The sequence below is a fragment of the Varanus komodoensis genome, unplaced genomic scaffold (assembly GCF_004798865.1).
Source record: "Varanus komodoensis strain SLA01 unplaced genomic scaffold, ASM479886v1 scaffold99, whole genome shotgun sequence".
NCBI lineage: Eukaryota > Metazoa > Chordata > Lepidosauria > Squamata > Varanidae > Varanus > Varanus komodoensis.
The window spans coordinates 229,446-253,461 of NW_025336676.1; the positions used below are offsets into that span (position 1 = coordinate 229,446).

General features: G+C 47.4%; 1 protein-coding gene across 2 annotated transcripts in view; it reads left to right on the forward strand.

The window, feature by feature from the left end:
• Positions 1-4,139: 4,139 nt before the first annotated feature.
• PIAS4 (protein inhibitor of activated STAT 4) overlaps positions 4,140-24,016 on the forward strand; it is a 35,613-nt gene continuing 15,736 nt past the window's right edge. The window contains exons 1-2 of one of the 2 annotated variants that reach the window (XM_044419053.1): positions 4,140-4,200; positions 15,756-16,200. In XM_044419053.1, the coding sequence (XP_044274988.1) occupies positions 4,174-4,200; positions 15,756-16,200 (472 nt within the window). In that variant the 5' untranslated portion in view covers positions 4,140-4,173. Of the gene's footprint in view, positions 4,201-7,555; positions 7,792-15,755; positions 16,201-24,016 lie in introns of those variants that run through there. The other variant, XM_044419054.1, reaches the window with a different exon arrangement.

Genomic DNA, 24,016 nt, shown 5'->3' on the forward strand with positions numbered 1-24,016 from the left:
TCTTTCGTCTAATCCCTCTAACCACCTCCTTTTGCATCCATGGCAGCGCTCTCCTCCGCCTCCCCACCTTACTAACTAGAGGTATCGTCAAGGCTTGTGCCTCCAAAACCTCCCTTTTGAGTGCCAGCCACCCCTCCTCATCTCGCTTGCCTTCCAGTAACCCATCCCAGGAGACTTTCCCCAGTCTGACCTTCAGTTGGCCAAAGTTGGCCCTCTTGAAGTCCCAGCTTCTAGTGCTCGACCTGCTGCACGTCCGCAGTCCCCTGATCTCAAAGCAAAGGATGGAGCATCCCGAGCTCCCCTAATCTGAACTTCATCTATCAGCTCCTCCCTATTGGGCAAGACCAAGTCAAGGATGTTCCCCCCCCCCCCCCCCCCCCGCCCCCCCGTGTGAAAAACGCCCCCTCAATAGCTTCTAGGAAGCAACGTGACCTGGCTGTCACTGCCGAGTGAGTCTCCCAACCAATATCTGGGAGACTGAAATCTCCCATAATTACTGTGTCCCTCTGCTCTCTGCAGTTTTTCAGCTCCAATGTATCAGTCATATTCCTTAATATCTTTAATATTCCTGTTAACAATGAATATTGTTAATGAGTTAATGTTAAACAGCCCTAATCCTGCTTGCCTGGGGATAGTTTTGCACTCTTTCCAGTTATCATCAGAGTGCAAGAGCCACAGGGCTCTAGTGCAAGTGGGGGAGAGCACTTTTTTATTAATTGGGCAGTGGTACCATCTCCCCTCCCCCCACAGATATCTCTGCTCCAAATTTTGCAATCCCCACTGCAGGTTTATTGCAGGAAGAAATTTATTTTTCCAGAAATTATATATTGTTACACTGGCAGTACTAGATACTGAAAAGATCCTGGCTTCAGGCCCATGGGACCAAAAAGTGCACTGATTTGCATGCTAATATACACACATGCTCTAAACCCCCCCCCCCCCTCTCTCTCTCTTTCATGCTGTCTTCCTTCAGCTGTAAATGGGAGAACCAGGGTGTGTAGCCAGCCTGGGACTCAGGAGATCTGGACTCTACACAGCCCAGAAGCCAACCTGGTGACTTTGGGCCAGCTGCAAACTCTCAGCCCAACCTACCTCCAAGGGTTGTTGTTGTGGGGATAGGATTGAGAGGAGAATTACGTAAGCTGCCTTGAGCTTCTTGAAAGGAAAAAAGGGGGTGCAAATCTAAATCTAATGCTCTTTAGAAGGCCAGATCCTGAAGATGAAACTCAAATACTTTGGCCACCTAATGAGAAAGAAGGACTCCCTGGAGAAGACCCTGATCCCGGGAACAATTGAGGGCAAAGGAAGAAGGGGACAGCAGAGGATGAGGTGGCTGGATGGGGTCAGTGCGGCAGTCGGCGTGAGCTTAGGTGGACTCTGGGGGATGGTGGAGGACAGGATGTGTCAAGCACGACTTTGGGACTAAACAAAAAAAGGCATGGGAAAGGATAGCATTTGCTTTTGTTGGGGAAATCCAAATACATCTTTGTAGAGAAAGGTTGCTTATAGGTGTCTTTGTGATATAAAATCAAACCTGCAGTGTCCCTGCTCCTCCTGCTTAGAAAGAACCAGAATTCCAAGCTAGGCTCCTTTGTTTCCCTGAAGCTTTATTAGTCATCTGTTTCTTGCAGAGACTGAGACTCTCCGCTTGCCTGAGGTGGCTGCTAGTTGCAAAGTTAAGCTTGTCCCATTGTCAACATTTCACTGCATTGAGGTTTTTGTTCTGTTAATCTGCTGGACTGCATCAAACTGCCCTGACTAGATTTCTTGCATGTTAAAACCTATAAAATGCTCTGTATATGTTCTGGAACCTGTAGTAGCTGGGCATGCCTCCACCTGACAGCACTGTTTGTGAACATGTGTCTCTGCAGAGGGGTTTCCTGGGTGTTCTTAACAATACAATGGCTGAGGTTCATAACATAAATGTCTCCCTGTGGATCCAGCTGTAACATTTGTATGTGTGTGTGTGTGGGGGGGGGGGGCAAAGCCAGCTAATCTGAGGGGTCCCATGCAATGGGGATCATCAGAGCTCCTGCGCATTTTCCCAAGAGGTGCCTTGGGAGGGCAAGCAAGCTCCCAGACATTTGGGGCCCTGCATGAATGGTTCGGGGCCGCAGCCCTAGTGGCCCAGCCCAACACTGCCTTTCTTGGAACAGAGGTGGAAGGTTCCCATTAAGCAAGCGCCAAAAAGCTGCAATTTTCTTATTAGATAATCACACTCCCACCTTGACCTTTTCAGGGCCCCAACCCTAGCGGTTCTCTCCATAATTTATTTATTTATTTAAAAATTTTGTATGCCGTCCCTTATGCAAAGCATCTCGGGATGGCTCACAATCAATAAATAAAAATCAGATCTTTAAAAACAGTCAAGAAAATCAAATACATTAAAAACAATCTGAGCTATAAATGACATATAAGCAATAAAACTACTCCTGCGGGGTTGACTTCATCTCCAACGTGCAATGAAGGCTAGCTCCTTGCGGAGAGGAAAGGCTCTGGAACGGCATGATGATATGGGCTGGCCCAGCTGCCTGCAGAGACAGCATCTTCCAGGGTCTGGGCTGTGGGGTGTGTCGCCATGAGCGACCGCACCTCCAAGCAGAGCACTGTATGCCTGAAGGCCTGCCAGATCTGAGCAAAGCCTTCTTGTCTAACAGTGGCCTGCATCCCCTGGAAGGCCCCTGTAGGGCAGGAGGGCAAGAGCACTCCTTGAAGAGGCCTTCTCTAGAACTGCGGGAGGTGCGAGGAAATGCAGATCCAGTGCTTTGCACCTGCGCACAGGAAGGGGAGCGATTCTGGGGGGCCCTGCAAAGACCTGGCAGCCAGGCCTTGCAGGATCAGGCCTAGGGCATTGAGCACTACCTTCTGTGCCCACCGCGGCTGGCTGCATGATCCCACAAGGAGGGTATGAGCTCAACAGCTTCCTGTGCATGCTGCACAGCAAGCCCACAACCATGAGCACCAGCAGCAATTGAAAGCCTTTTGCTCCAGGAACACACCCAATCCTCAATTAAGCAGATCACCATCCATTTACTTGTGACTTGCAGCATGAAGTGTGTGTGCGCGCACATTGTATCAGCATTAGGTTCTATAAGCTGGCCTGGAAATGCTGGTGGCATATTTTAGGAAGTTTATTTAAACTACATGGGACACAACTCTATACATGCCTGCATGGACAGTGTAGCCCAAGCATGCTGGGAATCAGGCCTTTTCCAGTAGATTCAGCCACAGGAACTGTACTTTCATTTAAAACAAATCTCATTGAGGGTGGGATCTCACTTGTATTTACACTTTAAATCTTTATTATTCCTTTTTGAATTCCCGGGTGATATGATCAAATGGTGTTGTCGCTATTAATAACAGTAATAATACATTATGACTAATATTTCTGCTACTAATATCACCACTACTAATATATAGCTAGTATGACAACTACTAATACTGCTATCTATTAACATATTACCAATAGTGATAGCACTAATATCAGTATTAACAACGAATACAACCACTAATGATATTCCCATTAATGATTATGTTACTATTACTAATAGTACTAATATTAATGATATTGTTACTACCAAAATAACAATAATGCATACAGAGAACTCCCCCACCCCGTGCTACCACTACGAGCGAAATAAAAACCTTTTCCTAGAGCTTAGTAAAAGATGCGCAAGGTACTTAAGCACTTCCCAAATGTATCTGGGTTCGTGTTTCTTTAAGAGCGCGGAGGAAGGGGGAAGAAAAGAGGCGAGAGATGGGCGTGGCCTCGAGCTCCCTCAATTTCCGGGAGAGCGCGAAGGAAGGCGCCTAGCAGGGAAAGCCACCACATCTTTCTTGCGCATGCGCGTCGCCTTCTCGTTTAGGCGCAGGAGAAAGGCGGGCAGAGCCGACCAGATGTGTCACTGTCCCGCTGCTCCCTCGTTGCGCATGCGCCGCCCTTGCTTGTTGCTGGCGGTGCTAAGCTCCGGCTGCGTCGCTGCAGCTGCACGCATGCGTCGATATTCCGCGGAGGAGGGGGGTGGGGAAGAAAAACGAAAAGAAAAAGCCAGGCCCACTCACGGGATTGGCCGTCCTCCGACGCTCCCCCCGTCACGTGATCCTGGCTAGTTTTCTTCCATCTTGCCCCCCTCCCTCCACCAGTCCCCGGCGCGTTGGACGCTGGAAGCCAAGATGGCGGCGGAACTGGTGGAGGCTAAAGTGAGTGACTGAAAGAGAAGAAGGGGGACTGCAGGAAGGGGGAAGGAAGGCATGGGGGCGACCCCGATTGCCCCTTCTCAGTAATGGGGGGCTGCCTGCTCCTGTCGATGGGGGAGGTGTTTCAGGAGGGAGGGGGCGTGGCTAAAACGGAGGGCGCGGCCCCCTTGTCGCCAGATACCCCTACTCATGACCCCAATGTAGGAGGGACACCCCCATCTTGGGCATCCTCGGGCCCGCCAAGGGCCCCTTGCCGTATTCCCTTCCCTGCACTGCTGTCCCATCCCTACTCCCAATACACCCCCAACTCAAAAGGGAGGCTCCCCTCCCCATTTCCGTCTCTTACCTGCTGCCCCAGCCCTGTTCGCAGTATGCCCCTTCCCCATTGCAAAAGGGAATCTTCTCTCCCCCTTCGTGCTGTGCCACCCACACCTTCAGTGTGCCCTCATTTCAACGGGGAACCCTCCTCAATTCACCTGACACCTCTGCTTTTCCCTTCACCCTACCCTCATGAGACTTATGTTGAGAAAAATGACAAAAAAATCTTTATGTTGTTTTCAGTTTAACCTTTTCTAACTTGGTAGTACCTGACAGGAGGGGCTGCCGCCTCTGTAAGTTAGATCTGGAGAATGTGTTTGGAACAGTGTGGTTAACTTGGCTGGCATTTAGGACTCTGGTTGTGGTGCTGAAATGGCCCTCTGTGTATCTGCTCAGAAGTAAGCCTGGCTGAACTGAGGGGAAGCTTGATGGGCATAGGGTTACAGCCTTGGTCACTCTAGCTGAGCTGAGGATGTGAAGCCCAGGGGCATCTTTGATAGACAAATTAATGGTGGCTGAAACTTTTTACAGACTGGAGCCAACTTTGTCAGAGGGTCAGATGGTGTTCTCAGTTGACATATTTGAGCATCTGTGTATGTGTGTTTCAGTGCTGACTTGAAACCTCAGTGTGTAAACAAAACCATCTTTGGCCTTTACTTACTTATATTCAGGGCCCATCTATGGATAAAGAGAAGTTTTCAGTGGTGGAGCTAAAAGGCCAAAGGAAATGCATAACTATGACCATCAGTGCAAAATGCTTGTGCAGACAGTCCTCTTGTCACAATATATCTCCGGTGTTTAAGGTTCTAGGAAACTCCTTTGGGGGGTTGTATGTGCTAACAGGTGTTGGTTTTATAGTTAATTTACAGTGTACAAAACTGTGGTGAAGCAAGTGGCTTATGAGAGTTCCTATAGTGCAGTGGCTTTGTGTCATATCTTTAAACCCACAGTTGTAAACCGTGATGTTGGTTTTACTTACTGCATTGTTAGCTTGTAAAGACAAAAATGGCTTGCTTGTTTTTAATGCAGTGGTAAAGCATGTTCAGAAAACCAAATAGTGTAGTAACTTTATGATATGCTGCCTGCTTTGAGTGAATTTGTAAAGGTCACATTCAGATTTATTAGTTAAGAGAGTTAGAGTATAATCCTATGAATATTTAGACAAAAAAAAAAAAAGGCCTAGGAGACTCAGCACACAGCCACTGATTTTTCTCTCTAAACTTCCATAGGATTGAACCTTTATAATATGAGCTAAGGAGTATTCTGCTAATATTTTTCCACACTGTGCCTGCATTCCATGGGTAGTGTTAACTGCCCAGTCCTCTGTGTATTTACTGGGATGTAAATCTATTGTATTCAGTGGGACTTAATTCCTAGGAAGTATCTTTAGGATTGGAGCCTGAGATTGGCCAATATTCTAAGCAACTTGTAGGGTTTATTATCCTATTATCCCCAACCCTGTGATCATAGAATCATAGAATAGTAGAGTAGGAAGGGGCTATAAAGCCATTGGTCCAACTCCCTGCATAGTGCAGGATTCCAAGTTAAAACATTCCTGGCAGATGGTTGTCCAGCTGCCTCTTGAATGCCTCCAGGGTGAGAGAGTCCACAGCCTCCCTGGTAACTGATTCCATTGCTGTACTACTTTAACTCTTAGGAAGTTATTCCTAGTATTCCTATAAGTACTTCAAAGGCTGTCACAAAGAAGAAAGTCAAGATCTCTTCTTGCTGATACCAGAGTGTAGGACACGGAATAATTCAAGCTGCTACAACCCAGATTCAGGCTAGATACCAGGAAAGGCTTCCTCACTGACCAGCTGCCCAGAGAGGTGGTGGGCTCTCCCACAGTAGAGACACTCAGAAAGAAACTGGACAGCCATCTGAATGGGATGGTATAAATCAGTGTCCTGCAATAGCAGGGGATTGGATCCAGTAGCCTTCTTGGCCCCTTCCAACTCTACTATTCTATGATTCTAATGGCCAGCTGGAATCTGGATTCCTGAACTTGAACCCATTATTTCCTGTTTTGCATTCTGGGATGATTGAGAAGAGATCCTGGTGGCCCTCTGTGCAGTAGTCTTTCAAGTATTTGAAAAGTGCTATCTTATCTCCCCTGCGCCAATCTTCTTAAGGCTAAACATGTCCAGTGCTTTCCATCTATCCTCACAGGGCTTTGATTCCAGTCCTTTGAACATCTTTGTTGCCTTCCTCTGAAAATTTTCCAGTTTATCTGCATTCTTCTTGAAGTTTGTTGCCCAGAACTGGGCAAAGTAGTCAAGGTTACAGCCCAGTCATGCCTGCAAAGTGCCTTGGATGCTCTGAAACATGGTATAAATGCCGTATATGTGTAGCCATAGGAAAAAAATAAATTTTTGAAGGAAAGGCACATCCATTCTAATACAAATGGTAGCAAACTTAGTAAAATGGGAGCAGGTTTCATCCTCACATCCAGTGCTACCTTTCGTCACTGCCTTCTTGTCTTCAGGCAAGGGGCTGTGGCAGTGAATCATGGGAATAGGTTACACAGGTTAATCTAGAGTGGACTTTGGGTTAACTGAGAGATTTCAGCATAATGCTGCATGTGCTACTCTAATGTAAGTGATGCTGTCTGCCACAGGGCTTACCATCAAGTGTGCAAGCTTTTCTGTGTACCTGAGTCTGTGTCATTGAAGGACTATTAGGCTCCCTGCCCCCTGTTCATGCATGCTGTGATGGAATACGCTTGTCTCCTGCCCTGTATTCTCATGTGCTGCAGTCTGTAAACTGGTAAAACATCATGTTTGCATACATGTTCCTAACATGTTTCCATCACGGCTGTTCCTTCCCTCAATCTCTTGCCCACCTGTACTACTTTTCTAAGTGTGTGATAGCATTAGTGGGTCAGCCATGTGCTATTCTTAGCTGGGGAGGGATGTGGGATGTAGCGGCTGGGAAATGTAAGGAGTGGGTCAGGTTGGCTGGTTAAATATTTCTGGATGTGGGTTATTAAAGTTTGGGGTCTCTGCGCATTGCTATAAGCAAGGGTTCAGCCTTTGTAAAAATGGGTTGTGCCATCTTGCGGACAGTGAAATAATGGAGCATCCTTTCTTACAGGATGTGCCACCTGTTGTGAAGTTCAGTAAAGTCAGCCTCTGTGCAGTGATAACTGAAGACTTGCACACAGCGTTTTTTCCTCCCCTCTTTAGTGCACAGAAGCGTTTCATTGAACACCATTCAATGCTCTTTACAACTCTGTAGAGCCAATTGGTATGATCTTTCCCCTTGTTGAAGGACACAGTAAGTGTTTAGCACTCAGGATATTTGAAACACATGCCCACGCGCACACATGGGGAGGGAGAGGGGGTTAAAGCTACTGCAGCCAAGGGTGCACCTTGCCCTTACTGGTGGAGATGCCTCTTCTGGAAGCACACCTTAGGGCTGAGGACCTTAGTCCTGCCTGTTCTGGCCTGCTGTGAGCCTTGTTTTAGCTGGCGTGGCTGGTTCCTTCCTCTGTCAGGAACTGGGTGATGCTGCCCAGCCTGAATCTTCCTGGGGTTCTTCAGGGCCAGTGGAAGGCTGAGGCCTCCCCACCACAAGCAGTGCCAGTTAACTGAGCTCTGAGGAGGAGCCATGCTCTGTCAGGCCAGGGGCCCATCTTGTCCAGCCTTCTGTTCACCACAGCAGCATTTAGAGCCCTGGCCCCACCCTCAGGGACTTGCGTTGAAGTTGGAACCAGGCTCCATGCACACCCTCCCTGCCCTTTGCACCCAGTGCAGAAAGAACAGTGCTGGCTACTTCTCCAAAGCCAAGACTTTGGGTGGATTTTCAAGGGGACTGAGGCTGCCTCGATACAAGGCCTCTGGGTTGTGCCCCAGTGCTTCTCCCTCCTCCTCCAAGGTCTGGCATTCTTTACAGTCATATAAGTGTTCTGCAGAGAGGGAGAGCAGAAGGTGGCCTTCCCCACCATACTCCTGCCAGTCTCCAGAGGATCCCTGTAATCTTTCAAGCATGGGGTGTTGCGGGCTCTGGAAGGGATCATGCCCTTTGCTCTTCTTCCGTGCCTCAGAGTGTTGGGGTTGTATCACATAACATTATTTTGTTAATCCTGACAATATTTCTGTGAGGTGGTACATTTAAAAGACTTTATCAAAAAATCTGGATTTCTGTGTGTGGGACTCCGCTAGCTGCAAAATCAGTGCAGCAAAGCTTCGGGAGCTGCTTCATGGCCCCAGGCCATTGTGTTTGTCCTGGCGTTTTGAGTCCTGCATAAAAATGCTAGTACGGTTGCCCCTTGCTGGTCCCTTTCCCTGACATTCACAGACCCTTTCTTTGTTAGAGTGTATATGCATCTAAATCCAGGGGAAGGTTAGAATGGGTGACGTGGATTCTCCCCTGCGAAAACCTAAGTGTGCCGCATCCGCTTTTTGCTGTTGCTGTGTGAATGCTGTGAAGTCAGAATGCTGCATTGCCTGTGACAGCTTTCCTTAACCTGGAGCCCTGCAGATGTATTGCCCTACAGTTCCCATCAGCCCCTTCCATCTGCTATAGCAAATGATTGTGCTGGCTGAAAATGATGGTGGGAGTATTTATTTATTTATTAAACCATTTTTATGCCGCCCCATTCGCCAAAGCCACGGGGCGGCTTACAACAATAAATTAAAGTAATTATAATCTTAAATTAAAAAATATAAGCATTAAATTAAAAATACAAAAATACAATATAAAATAGTTGTAGCACAGCACATCTGGAGGGCACTGGGATGGAGAAGGCTCTTTGGAGAAATGGTGTTGTACAATACCAAGTCTTTCCATTCTAAGTGCAGTGTGGTAAAAGCAGATTTCTGATCGCAAAGGCTCTGTCAAGCTGACTGCTTGAAGGTTCACCCTTTGTGAATTCAGCGTGTTCTCGCTAGATCAGCATCTGTTATGGAAGACTGCGGGAATCTTTCCAGGTTGCCAGCACCACTTTGTTTTTGTTTTGTTTTAGAAGTTGGTTTCGCATATTTGAGAACTGTTAATCTGATGGGGCTGTCTATTCAAAGTCACCATTTCTGGGCCTAGCTCTGTGTGTTGGGTGGTTTGGGGCACCTGGGTGATGAGGAACCTGGGTTGATTCCATGCCCCCATTGTGTCTGTGGCAGGCATATGCACATGGTGACTCAGCAGGCTGGACACAGTGTGTCAAGCTTGGATGGCAGCCTCCTGCCCCCCCCCCCATAACCCTGGTTAGGATGCAAAGCAAGAGAATGCAGAACACTTGGCAAGCTGTAGCTCACGGCCTGCCTTAGTCCTGCAGTGCTATGAATTCTGCCACATGGCCAGAGGCAAAGGGAAGTAGAGCTTTTGTTAGAGAAAGGACAAGGTTTCGTGGCCCAGGAGTGTTGTGGCTCAGTTTTTCCACTCTATTGCTTTACTCACCCTCCTGCTTTTGAAATCTGGCCATACAGGGGCCTTCTCTGGCTTAAGCTGCTTCAACTTGCCCTTGGAAAAAGCAAAAAGGGAAAGATGCTGTAGAAGCTGTGATGGAGATTGGAGTTAAGGGCCAGTTTAGGGTCTGAGCCCTTGCATTCCATGCAAGAAGTCTCAGTTGCCATCCTTGGCATCTCCAGGTAGGAGGCAGCTTGGGAAGCCCTGGAGGACTGCTGTCAGTCACTGATCTGGCTCGCATGACTGCCTGTGTGGTTAACAAGCCAGGGCTGCTGGCTAGCCTTGCTGTGCCTGCTTGCCCAGCTTGCTTAATAGCCCTCAGTGGTGTGCCATGCTATGCTGTCCAAACACAGCAAATGAGGTGCTGTTGCCATGGTTCTTGCACCACCCAGCATCCATCTTAACCAGAGCAGCAGTCTCCACACTCACCTGGTCTGCTCCCAGTGCTGCACTTGTGGACCTGACTGCATGTAGGAAAGCTTCCTGGGTGTCTGAATAAAGTGATTGGAATAGATAAGGATGGACCTTATCTATTGAACTGCTGCCAGATGTATTTAGGTTTCAAAAAAGAACTAGAGAAGATACATGGCAGTGTCAAGGCCTGCTTGTCTCAAGGAGAACTAGTAGAGTTATTGCAAATAAACTGTACTAAGAAGTGGGCTTTGTCGGGAATGCGTCAGGTGCTCTTCACCAAGCCGCCCCCACTTCTCTGTATAAAAACCATGCATGGTGTGGACCTGGAGATGCATAGAGGGCCTGCTCCCCCTTCTTCTGTGAGACTGAAACTTGGGTGGACTACCTAATGAAATGGACTAGCAGTAGATTCAGGCTAGCCAAACAGTAAAATTAACATTCATTGACTGGATGTTCAGTGCTGGCACCTGGTAGATGCTTTAAAATGATTGTATTTATGGCAGAAATATGATATTGCAGGATATGCGTACAAATGTTCTGCTCTTATCAATTTCAGGAATTTCAGAGCATCCTGCAGTTTTAAAATAAACTCAAAGACTCATTAAAAAGTTAGTATGTTGAAGTAAAAAACAACACTAACAGACTGGTGGGGGATGCGTTAAGACAGGTATTGAGAAGGCTTCCCTGACCAGAGGCTTTCAACGACGACTTATAGCATCTGAGTATTAGCTGGGCTGTTGGGAATTGGTCCAAAAGATCTGGAGGGCACCAGCTTGCAGACATGGGCATACAGCACAGCTGGAGTGCTTCTGGTGCATCCAACAAATCCTTGGAGAAATATTTAAAAGAGCAGGGCACCTATAGCCTGCTTCTTGGATGGTTCGGAGGAGACATGATAGTGTCCTGCAGTGATGGGACCTGGAAGCTTTGCATGGAAGTTGCAGAGATGTCAGAACAGTTTCACAGAAGAACAGACTGCCTGAGGAGGTGGGGTGCTTTCTTTCCCTGGGCTCCCTGCCAATTCCATGTTGGTACAAAAAGAAAGAAGGGCTGTTCCCATCAACGGCACTGTCCCCTAAGGAGAGCATCTGGTAACTTGCATAGCATGACAGTTGTTGTTAGTCGTGAAGTCGTGTCTGACCCATCGCAATTCCATGGACAACACTCCTCCAGGCCTTCCTGTCCTCCACCATCCCCTGGAGTCCAGCTAAGCTCACACCAACTGCCTCAGTGACTCCATCCAGCCACCTCATCCTCTGCCGTCCCCTTCTTCCTTTGCCCTGAATTGTTCCCAGCATTAGGCTCTTCTCCAGGGAGTCCTTCCTTCTCATTAGGTGGACAAAGTATTTGAGTTTCATCTTCAGGATCTGGCCTTGTAAAGAGCAGTCAGGGTTGATCTCCTCTTGGACTGACCATTTTGATTGCCTTGCAGTCCAAGGGACTCGCAGGAGTCTCCTCCAGCACCACAATTCAAAGGCCTCTATCCTTCGGTGCTCAGCCTTCCTTATGGTCCAGCTTTCACAGCTGTACATTACAACTGGGAAAAAAATAGCCTTGACTATATGGACTTTTGTTGGCAGGGTGATGTCTCTGCTTTTTAATATGCTGTCTAGATTTGCCATAGCTTTCTTCCCCAGGAGCGTCTTTTAATTTCTTGACTGCAGTCCCCATCTGCGGTGATCTTGGAGCCCAGGAAAATAAAATCTGACACTACCTCCATTTCTTCCCCATCTATTTGCCAGGAAGTGAGAGGATTGGATGCCATGATCTTAGTTTTCTTAATGTTGAGTTTCAGGCCAACTTTTGCACTCTCCTCCTTCACCTGCATCAAGAGGCTCTTTAGTTCCTCTTCACTTTCTGCCATTAGAGTGGCACCATCTGCATATCTGAGGTTGTTGATATTTCTTCCAGCAATCTTAATTCCAACTTGTGATTCATGTTGCCCCGCCTTTCTCATGATGTGCTCTGCATATAAGTTAAATAGGCAGGGAGACAGTATACAGCCTTGCCAAACTACTTTCTCAATTTTGAACCAATCAGTGGTTCCGTGTCCAGTTCTCACTGTTGCTTCTTGACCCGCATATAGGTTTCTCCAGAGACAAATAAGATGGTCAGGTACTCCCATCTCTAAGAACTTGCCACAGTTTGTTGTGATCCACACAATCAAAGGCTTTAGCGTAGTCAATGAAGCAGAAGTAGATGTTTTTCTGGAACTCCCTAGCTTTCTCCATATGTTGGCAATTTGATCTCTAGTTCCTCTCCCTCTTCGAAATCCTGCCTGACTTCCAAGGGCGGGAGATTTTGGAGAAAGGTTTCCAATGACTGGTAGGTTCCTGGGAGAGCTCCCAAGACATAAAAGTTGATGTCTGTTGAGTGAAAGACTGTTTTTTGCAGAGCTATGCAGAGATGCAGTTTAAGTTTCCATGTCTGACTTCAAGGGTCCTTGAAAAAGTTGTTAAATCGTTTGATTTGCTCATTTATTATTATTATTATTATTATTATTATTATTATTATTATTATTATATTGCATTTATTGAAGAAGCTTGCATAGTGCTTTTTTGCTGTAACAATTGAAATTCAGTGGTTTGCTTTTCTTTAACCATGCAGCTCCCTTATCTTTTGTATCAGAAATGTATCTAGCTCTAGTTGAGTTGTGAAAAGGATGGAGTTTTGTTTGGCTGTTTGTACCCAGCTAGAGAATGATAAGGCAGCTGTAGGTGGAAGTTGACTGGAGTCTACTGGTAGATCTTTCAGTGTCCTGCCTGTTTATTTACTGTATTTTAACCATGCTTTTCAGACAGTTCTTTTCTCTCAGAGTTGGTTCATATCAGTCAGAAAGAGCACGGGGCCATACAGTCAGGCCTACAACCTTGAAAGGACCAACACTTGCACTGGAGGAGGAGAGTGGAGGGAAAAGGAAGAGGAGGGAGATAACTTTTACTAGGCCAGAAGAAGATGGTGCTCTCCTAGCAGGCATGTAAACATTCTTTAGGCCAGGCTGATCTTCCCTTGCTGGCATTCTTGCCTGGATTGCAGCCCTTCTTCATCGGCCATCCTTCCCCCTTCATTCTGCAGTCCCAGCAGTCCCACTGCAGGACACTCAATGGTTAGCTGAAACTGAGCTTTCTTTCTGGCAGGGATGGGGAAGCAAGCTCCCTGTGGCTTCTGTTTCTCTGGCCAAAGGATGGCTACCCCCTTGGCTTGACGTCTTTCCCGGAAGCCAGTTGGTGCAGCCTCCCTATTGCTGTTGGTCCCTGGCCAAAGGTGGGAAGCAGAGCACATGCTTTTCTTCTGCTCCCCAGCATAGTTTGCAGCCAGTCAATCCCCATTATCTAAACAGAGCAGCAAGTCAGTGCTTTTTTCTCCTAAATTAGGCTATTGCAAAGAGCACTCGCAGTGGGGAAACCAAGAATCCATGTTTGTGTGGAAAGCCTTCCCGTTATGGATCACAAATGTTGGGCTTGTGCAGGAGCTTGGAAGCACCTGGGCTCCCGTGTTCTTAGCAGATGCCCACACCATTATTTTGCACCCGATTCCTGGCTGGTGCAAGTTTAAAAAATTCATCAAGCACTTCCTGCAAGCAGAAATCTGCCCATACCTTTTCTAAGTCTATATGGCTTATTTCTGAATTAAAATGCATAGAGGTGTGCTGTCATCAAGTTTGCATAATGGAACATATCAGAAAGAACTTAGCAGAAGGAAGAGTGGTATATAGCTGGTGTTTATACCATGGCTATACCATAGGTTTTTCCATGACATGGAAAACAGATGCTGTTGAGCTGGAAAAGAGGTTCACAGTTCAAAAAGAGGTTCACAGTTCAAAAAAGCACCTGCCTTGCAGAGCCCAAGATGCTGTGGGGTGTAAAAATGGGGAGCGAGATGACCCATGTGGCCTCTGCATGAGTGTGGTGAGGGGCAGGATAGCACCTTGTGCTATCCAGCTTCCATAACAACGAGCTGGTGTTACAAGACAACCATGAAGGGTTTATCTCCAGTGGCATCATCTGTATGGAGGTTTGGAAGTCAAGATACTTTTCATACAGGGTTTTTCTCTTGCATAAAGAAACAGCCTTTAAAACCTTGACCTGGTTTTCATACAAAAGAATAACCCACATTTAATTCACCAGTGGTTTGTTGTCCTACCCAAGCAGGTAATCAGACTGGTCTAAAACTTCAGTTGTTGGTTTTCCCCCTTCTTCATCCGCTCCCTCTCTCTGTCCCAATGCCTTTGCAGCACTACAGTACTAGCATGTAGAATGGTTTGATTTTTGACAGCCTTGCTTGCCACTTCATCTTGCCTGGGGAAACAACTCATGACCACGCAAGGTCTAAAAACCCAGAGTTTGCAGCCCTACAGAAAACCGTTAATTCTTTTCAGGATTGTTCCCAGGAATCAAACCACAGTTTGTTAGTATAGCTATGTAGTGTTACCTTTTTACTATACTATGCATCTCTAAATAAATAATTCAGGTTTCAAATAGAAACTAACATGAAAAAGAATTTTAAAAAGAGAGACTTGGATTCTTTCAACCATCCGCCCAGGTTGTCTGATGTGATGTCATGAGGAGTGAATGTGGACAAGTTTTTCTCAAACCATCTCAACAGTTGGGCTGCAGTATTTGCACACATTTATCATGCACCTTTTCTTCAGGACTAGTCCTGCTGTTACCCAGAATGGGACTAGTGCCTGACTTTTCTTCACAGAGATGCGGAGATGCATTCATGGGCTGCCTTGATCAGCCTTGGATATCCTGCTCTTTGCCTCAGGCAATTATGCATCTTGGCTGTAGCCCATTTACTGTGGACTTAGACTAAACCTCATCATTGAGAAGAGGCATGTGGAGAGAGGAGGGGAAGGTGTCAGGCAATTTCTCAATGCGTTTCTGCTGCCAGGGATCATTGCCTTAAGAACATAAGCAGGGCCCCTCTGGATCAGGCTGGGGGCGCAGCATTCAGGATGCACAGCTCATGCAAAACCCACCAGTAGGAGGCAGGTGCAAGAGCACCCTCCCACCAGGGTCCCCCAGGGACTAGCATACAGAGACACACACTCTCTGATCATGGAGGTAGTTTATAGCCATCAAGAGGAGCAAGTGTGGCTAGCCTTCTTTGCTTTGTGAATTTGTCCAGTCCCATTCTAAAACCATTTGGGTCAGTGGCCATCACTGCATCATGTGGTGGCAAAATCCAAAATTTTAATTATGTACTGCATGAAGCCCTGCTTCTATCAGTCCTGATTTTCCTGTGATCCAGCTGCAATGCGGTAACTACTCTGGGGTCCTGGATTCTGTCAGGGAGAGGAAAATGTGCCCCTACTCCTGCTCATACGAACTGGTCTTAGCCTGTGAATAAACCTTTCACTCCTGCGTCTGTTTGCCTGTATTCCCTTCTCTCTCCCACCCCACCTTCCTGCCCCACAGAACATGGTGATGAGTTTCCGTGTGTCGGACCTCCAGATGTTGCTTGGATTTGTTGGCCGGAGCAAGAGCGGCCTGAAACATGAACTGGTAACGCGGGCCTTGCAGTTGGTCCAGTTTGACTGTAGCCCAGAACTGTTCAAGAAGATCAAGGAGATCTATGAGACGCGTTACGCCAAGCTCTCTGACCCAGGGCAGCCTCCCCAGCCGCCCCCACAGCAGCATCGACCACCTTCCGAAGCGCTCTCCATCCACTCTCCCTATGACCGCAGCAATGCGGTTGCCCGGACTGCTCTCTCTACGCCCAGCATAGACTATCCTTCCCTCTACGGAAAGTACTTAAATGGACTCGGACGGTTACCCGTCAAACCGGTGAAACTTGAAGTCCGGCTGGTAAAGCTTCCATTCTACACCATCTTGGATGAACTGTTGAAACCCACTGAGCTTGGTGAGTGGGGTCGGGGATGTCGCTGGGCCTTGTGGAGGGGACACAAGTGCTGCCTTTTTCCAGACCTGCATGAACAGCTGCCCAGCACCTCCTGCTTCCATACACTGAAGTCTTGCAGTGTGCTGGCTGGTGCACAGACTGGGTGGGGGGTCTTTTAAGGTGCTTGGGACTGGCATTGTCCTCCTCGACATCATTAAGGGCTTTGCTCCCTGTGTGGCCAAGGAGGTGAGTGCTGTGGGTTCTGCAGTCAGGCATACCTCCTGGGAAGTAGGTTTGCTTCTGTGCTGGGCATGGGAGAACAGTTCAGATTTATGGTAACGACCCAGACTTCTGTGCTTCGCAGATACTACGTCAATGCCCAGAGAAAGTTTTTTCAGGCTGGTTTGTCTAAGGCAGACTTCCCCAGTCTGTTGCCCTCCAGGTGCTTTGCAGTTCAGCCTTATGGGCCCTGGCTGGCATGGGCAGTGGCTAGGAATGCTGCTGCAAAACATCTGGAGGGAGCTGGGCTGGTCACGGCTGTTCGAAGCCCCCTTCCCCAGGACTTGGAAAGGGAAGTTCAGAATCTGTTCAAAGGCCACTATACTCTTTGGACAGAAATCTGACTTTTTGAGGGGGGTGGGGTGGGGTGGGGTGGGGTGGGGTGGTGCAGTCTTTTTACTCAGCTGGAGCCTGGAAGGCAATGTCCCTTCCACACAGGTAATTCAGGGGTGGGGTGGGATGGGGAGTGCTTTTCCATGCATGTCAGAAGGGACATGCAAAATTTTTCACAGCATGATTAGAGATAGTGAGGGATGCTGGAATGGTTTGCGAGGGATGCAGAGCACGTAAGTTGGCTTTGCAGACCATTTGTGCCTGCAGGCTTTTGAGTGCTCCATCCTTTTCAGAACAGGGTTGCGTGCAAAAGGGTTACGAATGAGCAAACCTTGAAACCCTTGCTTGTCTGCAGGGGGCAAGTGGGTGCCCGTGGGCTCCGAGGAGGGGTGAGAAAGGAGGAGGGGAAAAAAGTGAAGTGGCGACTAGTTCCATGACTGGGGCAGAACTGCAGGAGTTTTTCATGCTCATGAGAAGCCGGCATATCCAAGCCTGTGTGTTTCAGATCATCTGGAGCCTTCCGTAACTTTGTAGTGTGTGTGGTTTGTAACCATGCCTCTGAAGCACAAATCCAATGCAAGGGCAGGTGATGCATTGATGAAAAGAAAAACAGTTGCAATCAAAACGAAAATAATAGTGTGATCAGAGAAAGGTGAGACACCATCAGCTACTGGGAAGCATTAGGCTTTAGCTGTTCAACAACTGGATTTTCTCTCTCTCCCCCTGGAACCTGTAGTTACTTTACTATTACTGTATTATTATCATTATTAAAATACCGTATTGTGTTTACGGTATTTTAGTGATCACTAAAGTGTTTCCTAAGTGTTTTATATGTTTTTTGTATACACAATCTGGCTTACATAGAAATTCAGCTTAAGGACAGCCTCAGACATGGAGGGCATTCTTAACCCGGGGACCAGGGGTCTTGTAATGCGAAATCACTCCTACAAGAATACAAAACAGAGCTTGAAACGCAATTGAAAGTATTAAACAAAGATGCCATTGGTGACGGGCTCCAGGAGAATGGAACACAACATGCTTATATTGGACAACTTTATGTTGGACAATCCATTCACACCATGCATAACAGAGCACACAAGCAAAACTCTGGGGATCTGTACTTTGCATTAAAATGAGATGCAAAGGGGATCTGCATTTATATCTCATTTTAAGGAGTACCACCATTGGATTTGTGGTGGATTGTTAGATTTTTTCTTTTTCTTTTTGTACTGGACTAAATTCCTTTACATCTACTGCTTCTGTGTTGTTATGCACATTACCGTCTCTGATTAGTTTGCTAATCAACTTGTTGCTTAGCCATATAGATTCTGGTAGTTAATCACCATTGTAGATATGGAGAGTTGGCCTTTGAGAGCCATGTTGGTGTCTGGATGGGTCAAATCAGCCTTTCTGTCTCAACGGTTACCCAAACTAATCTTGTAACAGCCATTGAACTTCATGGTTTTATTTTCAGCTCTAGTTGCCTCCTTGAAAGGTCTCTCTTGTATCCTATGTAAAGCTTAACTAACCACCAAACACCTGTTTAAACTTGTTAAATATAATTCTAGGATAAAAATTGAGGATTTAGCACAAATGGATTCTGTTTCTGTTTGGAAGGTTCCCACTGAGGAATTCTCTCTTCTCAGGGGGCTGAACACTATTAAATGAACTACAAAGTGTGCTGAGGAGAGATCCTTTGGAAGAAATTTAAGTCATTTCCTTGAGACATGGAATATGCTTCTGAGGAGCCAGATGAAGCAAGTGTGTGACCCACAAGCAATATTTCAAGCACCCAATAACTGTTTTTTATGTTGTTCAGTCATGATTTGGTATTTGATCGTTGCATCAAATACTTCACACCAAGTGTCCTTTTGTTTTATTTATTAATGCTTCTTAAAGTACCTGGTAACATTTTTTCATTGTCTTATTTTGGAATCCGGCTCTCTTTCAGACATTCAGTGGTAGTTATCATCTGATTATCTGTTTAAGGCTTTCAGCTGTATTGCGTGTCATATTTTGTACTCCTCTAAGAGTGATTTAATTTAACAGCATTTCTTTAGTATTTATTTTTTTGGGCTCCAAGATCACCACAGATGGTGACTGCAGTCAAGAAATTAAAAGACACTTGCTCCTTGGGAAGAAAGCTATGGCAAATCTAGACAGCATACTAAAAAGCAAAGACATCAGCCTGCCGACAAAAGTGCGTATAGTCAAAGCTATGGTTTCCCCAGTTGCAATGTATGGCTGTGAAAGCTGGACCATAAGGAAGGCTGAGCGCCAAAGGATTGAGGCCTTTGAACTGTGGTGCTGGAGGAGACTCCTGCAAGTCCCTTGGACTGCAAGGCAATCAAACCAGTCAGTCTTAGAGATCAACCCTGACTGCTGTTTAAAAGGCCAGATCCTGAAGATGAAACTCAAATACTTTGGCAACCTAATGAGAAGGAAAGACTCCCTGGAGAAGACCCTCATGCTGGGAATGATTGAAGGCAAAAGGAGAAGGGGACAGCAGAGGTTGAGGTGGCTGGATAGGATAACTGGGGAGGTGGGTGTGGGGTTGTGTGGACTCCGGGGGATGGTGGAGGACAGGAGAATCTGGAGGAATGTTGTCTATGGGGTCATGAAGAGTTGGGCAAGGCTTTGCAACAGAACAACACATTTCTTTAGAATTTATGCATTTCACCAACCTTGGTTCCTTTGTACAGGGGTTTTCTGGAACCTTCATTTTTGGCATCCCTTTAGAAATGGAGCGAGCCAGGAGGTAGATTAGGATCAACTGGTGGGAGTCTGCATGATCTGCAGCAAAGTACCGAGCGTGCCCGACTTGTTAGTTAGCAAAGAAAGCTGAAAGTTACCAACTAATCACTTTTGTCTGTATGGGCATGAGAGCCCAGGTGGATCAGACTGAGGGTTCCTCTAGTCCAGCAGTCTGTTCACACAGTGGCCCACCAGCTGCCTGCAGGTACCCACAAAGCAGGGCAGGAGGGCAGCAGCCTGGGCCTTCTGTGTGTACACTGCCTGTTTCTTTCCCTCTGTGCTCCTTACTTGCAAAATGGGTGCATTGATTTGTTGACTTTGCCCTCGCCCTTGAGCAGCGCCACTGGCCTCCCTGATTCAGAGCAGAACCCTAGGCATGTGCTAGCCTGTAGTTGAATATTCCAGCCTTCCCCAACCTGGCACCTTTGGTATGCACCTGATGGCAACCCCACAATCCCCAGCAAGCACAGCCTGCAGTCCTAGAGGACTGTTAGTAGGAGTGGTGGAGAAGGAGGAGAGAAGCAAGTCCCCTGCAGTTGTTCTGCCTATGACTGTAATAGTGGGTTAGAGTGGGTTTCCCCTTGGCATGATGTCCCCACTGGCTGAGGGATCCCCTGGGTTCAGCATCAGCACGAGCTGCACTAGGGCTTGTAGCATTTCTTCCTGAGGTCTTTGCGCTGATCATAGTTCAACACTGATGAGCAGAGGCAGCCTGCATTTTTTTCTGCCTGACGTTATTTCCCTTTGTCGTCCCATTCTGCAGGCCCCAACAGCCTCCCCCACAGTGGCTCTTGGCAGTCAGTTAATGGCACTGGCATCACAGGAGCAGGTGCCCTGAACATGGGAGCTGCCCCAAGATTTCTCTTTGGTATTTTCTGACAGCCCTGGGGTGGTGGGGAGGCAATCTGTTCGTGTGCAGATTGGCCGGTGCATTGTAGCCCACTTGGCAGCTTTGGCATTGTAGCTGAGGCAGTGTTGCTGTTTTGATTGCAGACAGGAATCAAGAGCCTTGGTTGTCCTCTGAGGAAAACGTTGCCACCTTCTCGGCAGAACATGTTGTTCAAGGGCTGGTTTTGGGAGAGTGGCAGGGGGAATAGCTATTGATAGGCTTTTGTGATAAATGATGCAGGTTTGTAGGGCCAAGCAGGGGGAGCTGTGCATGTGTGCACCTTCCTGGACTGAGGACAAGTTAACCTTTAGGCTGTGTGAATAGAACCCGTCATAGGGAGTGGCACTTGCACTTTCACTCAGCATCGGCCAGATCTCATGTACACTAGCAGGCACACTTCCGGGTGTTGGACTTTTAGGAAGATGTAGGCAAACTAGAATTGGGTTCAGAGGAGGGCAGTGAGGGTGGTTTGGGGTGCAGGGGAAAAGTCAGTAACATGCTGCTGCTGCAGCAAAAAAGGGCTAATGCAATTTTAGGCTATGTTTGTAATAGAACTATATCTTCCAAGCTATTACAAGTAATAGTTTCATGTGTTGCACTGGCTGGACATCATGTGGCATCATTTCCGAGCATGAGGCTTTAAGATGGTTATGGACAAATGGGAATGGTTTGAGGGAGGGCCACAAAGCAGAGGCAGAGGTATGGAAGACAAGTCCTGTAGGGAAAGGTGGAAGGAGCTTGGATATGTTGAGCTACGAGAAGAGGGGCCCTCTTTGGATCCTTGGATCAGCTCAGTTGGAGGAAGGTCAACTTTGGGTGGACAGTAGGAGAAGCCCTTTGATGGTGGATCCGGCTTTCCTGGGCGTGCGGGCATGAAGGCATGCTGGGCAGAAACCCAGAGGTGGCTTTCTCCTGCTGTGGGACTTTCAGCAGAGAGGTTGGACAGGCTTCTGGTCACGCCCTGCCTCTGGACTTCCCTCTCCCAACAGTAGGGTGGCAAGATGGTCCACCAGAATCAGTGGTCCTCCCATTTTGTGACTCTGTGACCACCTACCACACCAGTTGGGTCCCCATTGCCCCCTTGGACCAGGAGGTCGCTGGGGGGCCTGCCCAGCATGGGACCTGGCTCTGGGTGGGTTCACACTCTGTCCCCCAGATCTTTCCAACATATGCAGGTCAAGCCACTCACGGCCAGGTCATACCACCCCGCCGCCTCCACTGCTGGGTGCCTCTTGGCTTTTCTCCCTGCTACACTCTTTCCCGAGAATGTACGGCTGAGTGAGTTGGTGCCTCTTAATTAACAAAATAAAATTTAGTCCAAGCAAGAAGGGGGGCAGTGAGGCGGGGGATTAAGTGGGTGTGCCAGTTCTCCACAGCATCATGTCCTCTGCGCCACCAGACCTAGCAGCCATTCAGGGTGCCTGGCACAGACTTTCTGTCCATTCCTGGTTCTTGTGTGTGGCTTCTCCTTTTCTTCACAACTGCTGCTGCACTCACCCCTCCGATTTTGATGTGCGTCTCCTGCTGGAGCACGTAGTCGCCCTGCCCACCCACCGCTGTGCAGCAGGGATGCAGTGCAGGCCCATGTCTATTTGCAGCATCCATTTTCTGAAGCGCCCCATGGAAGAGATTTGTTAGTTTTACCCTCACTTCCCTGTCCAGAATCCAAAGTTATCAAAAAAAAACCTGCACATTTTTTTCCTGTTTCATTTTCAACTGATTTTAAAATAATGCAGCAGGCTAGAAAACAAAATTGAGGACTGGGCCAATATTGCTTTATTTCTGCAAGAACTATTAAAGCGTGCCCTTTTTAGTTTTATTTCTAGCCGTTTTCTTCGGTCATCTTTTTTCTTGCTATGTTTTAAGTAATAGGTTAGCCAGCCCTTTGTCCTCAGGAAGTGTTCTTTGTCACGTTCACTGCTTTTGCCATGGCATTCTTGCTACAAGCAATATATAAGGTGCTGCTGATTCACAAATCCAGATTAAGTAAAAGTGGAGCACACACTATACAGTTCCATTAGGTCCTCATGTTGGCTTTCTCTCATGCCAGAGGGCACCTGGACGCCAGGCAGAAGAGGCACAGAGAAGACCCCCACTGAGAGGCCACACCATGTGGAGGTGTTTCCATGCTGCAGAGCCAAAACAGGGGGGCAGGCATGCCTGGCTTTAAAGGAGAATGTAGGTTCAGTGGGCATTATGGTGCCCGGTGGTGTGCCTGGCTTTAAAGGAGAATGTAGGTCAGGGGTCTCAAACTCAACTTACCTGGGGGCCGCTGGAAGTAGAGTCTGGGTGAGGCTGGGCTGCATCAAGCGGTGGTGGGGGGCCGCTCATCCCACGGCTGGCCTGGGCACCGCCGGCACTTTAAAGGCCGCAGGGCCCCTCCCTGTGCCCCGCCCGTCCCGTCCCACCCGTGCAGCTTAGAGGGAACATTGCGCCCAGGGTAACGACTCACGCAGGTGCGTGTGAGAAAAACGCACAGGCCGCACTATCACTAAACTTTGATATCAAGTGGGGGCCACAAAATATCGTCCCATGGGCTGCAGTTGGCCCACGGACCGTGAGTGTGAGACCCCTGATATAGGTTCAGTGGGCATTATAGTGCCTGGTGGGGTGGAGGCCCTGGTGGGATGCCCTCATCTCCAGCTGTCAGCAGTGTAGGAAGGACATGCCGGGGGAGGGCATGCATCCAAGAGGACTCAATGTCGAGCAGATTAGGGAGCCAGTGTAGTACAAGGTATGTGGAGTACTGAATGGGTGGGGGTGCAGGACACCTGGGTTCTAGTCCCCACTTGGCTGGAAAGTTCACTAGGTGAGTTTAGGCCACTCAGCAACCCTCACAGGGTTGGTGTGAGCACAATCTTGAGCAAGGGTGGGCAATTAATTTTCCTGTGGGGCCACATGAGAAACTCTGACAGTTGTTAAGGGCCGGACCAATACACTTACAGCTCTGCTCAATATATATCTCTATAAAAACAGTAAATGAAACATTACAATGATACAATGAAAATGTGGAGCACAGAACAACACTATTTAATGAATATTCACAAAAACATTAACATTACATGAAAAGCAATAAATTCAATTCAATTTTACTTATATATAGCGCAGATTTACAACATATGTAATCTTCCAGCGCTTAACATAGTAAGGTACAGACCTTATGAATTAGAACAGAGAAACAGAAAACTCAACAATCCAAGTTGCCTTTGGATTCCCTATAAATGCACCCAGCTTTGTTTGCTTGCATTACCTCAGTTCTTTTTTGTTGTTGTTGTTGTTCAGTGAGAGAAATCTAGTCTGTTTTGGCCTTCAACAAGTGCACTGAAGTCAGGTTGAATATCTGTGTTGGATATGCGAAGAACAGCACTCAAGTGATTGTCACTTAGAGAGGATCTGTATCTGGATTTGTTGAACTTCATCACTGAGAATGTTTGTTCACATATGTAAGTGGATCCAAAGAGAACCAACATCTTCTGAGCATGCCTCCTTAGGTTTGGAAAGCTCTCCTCTTTGAGAGAAGAATAAAAAGTCAGCAGCGATACTGACTTAAAGTGCTCTGCCAGCAGTTTATCAGACTGCAGA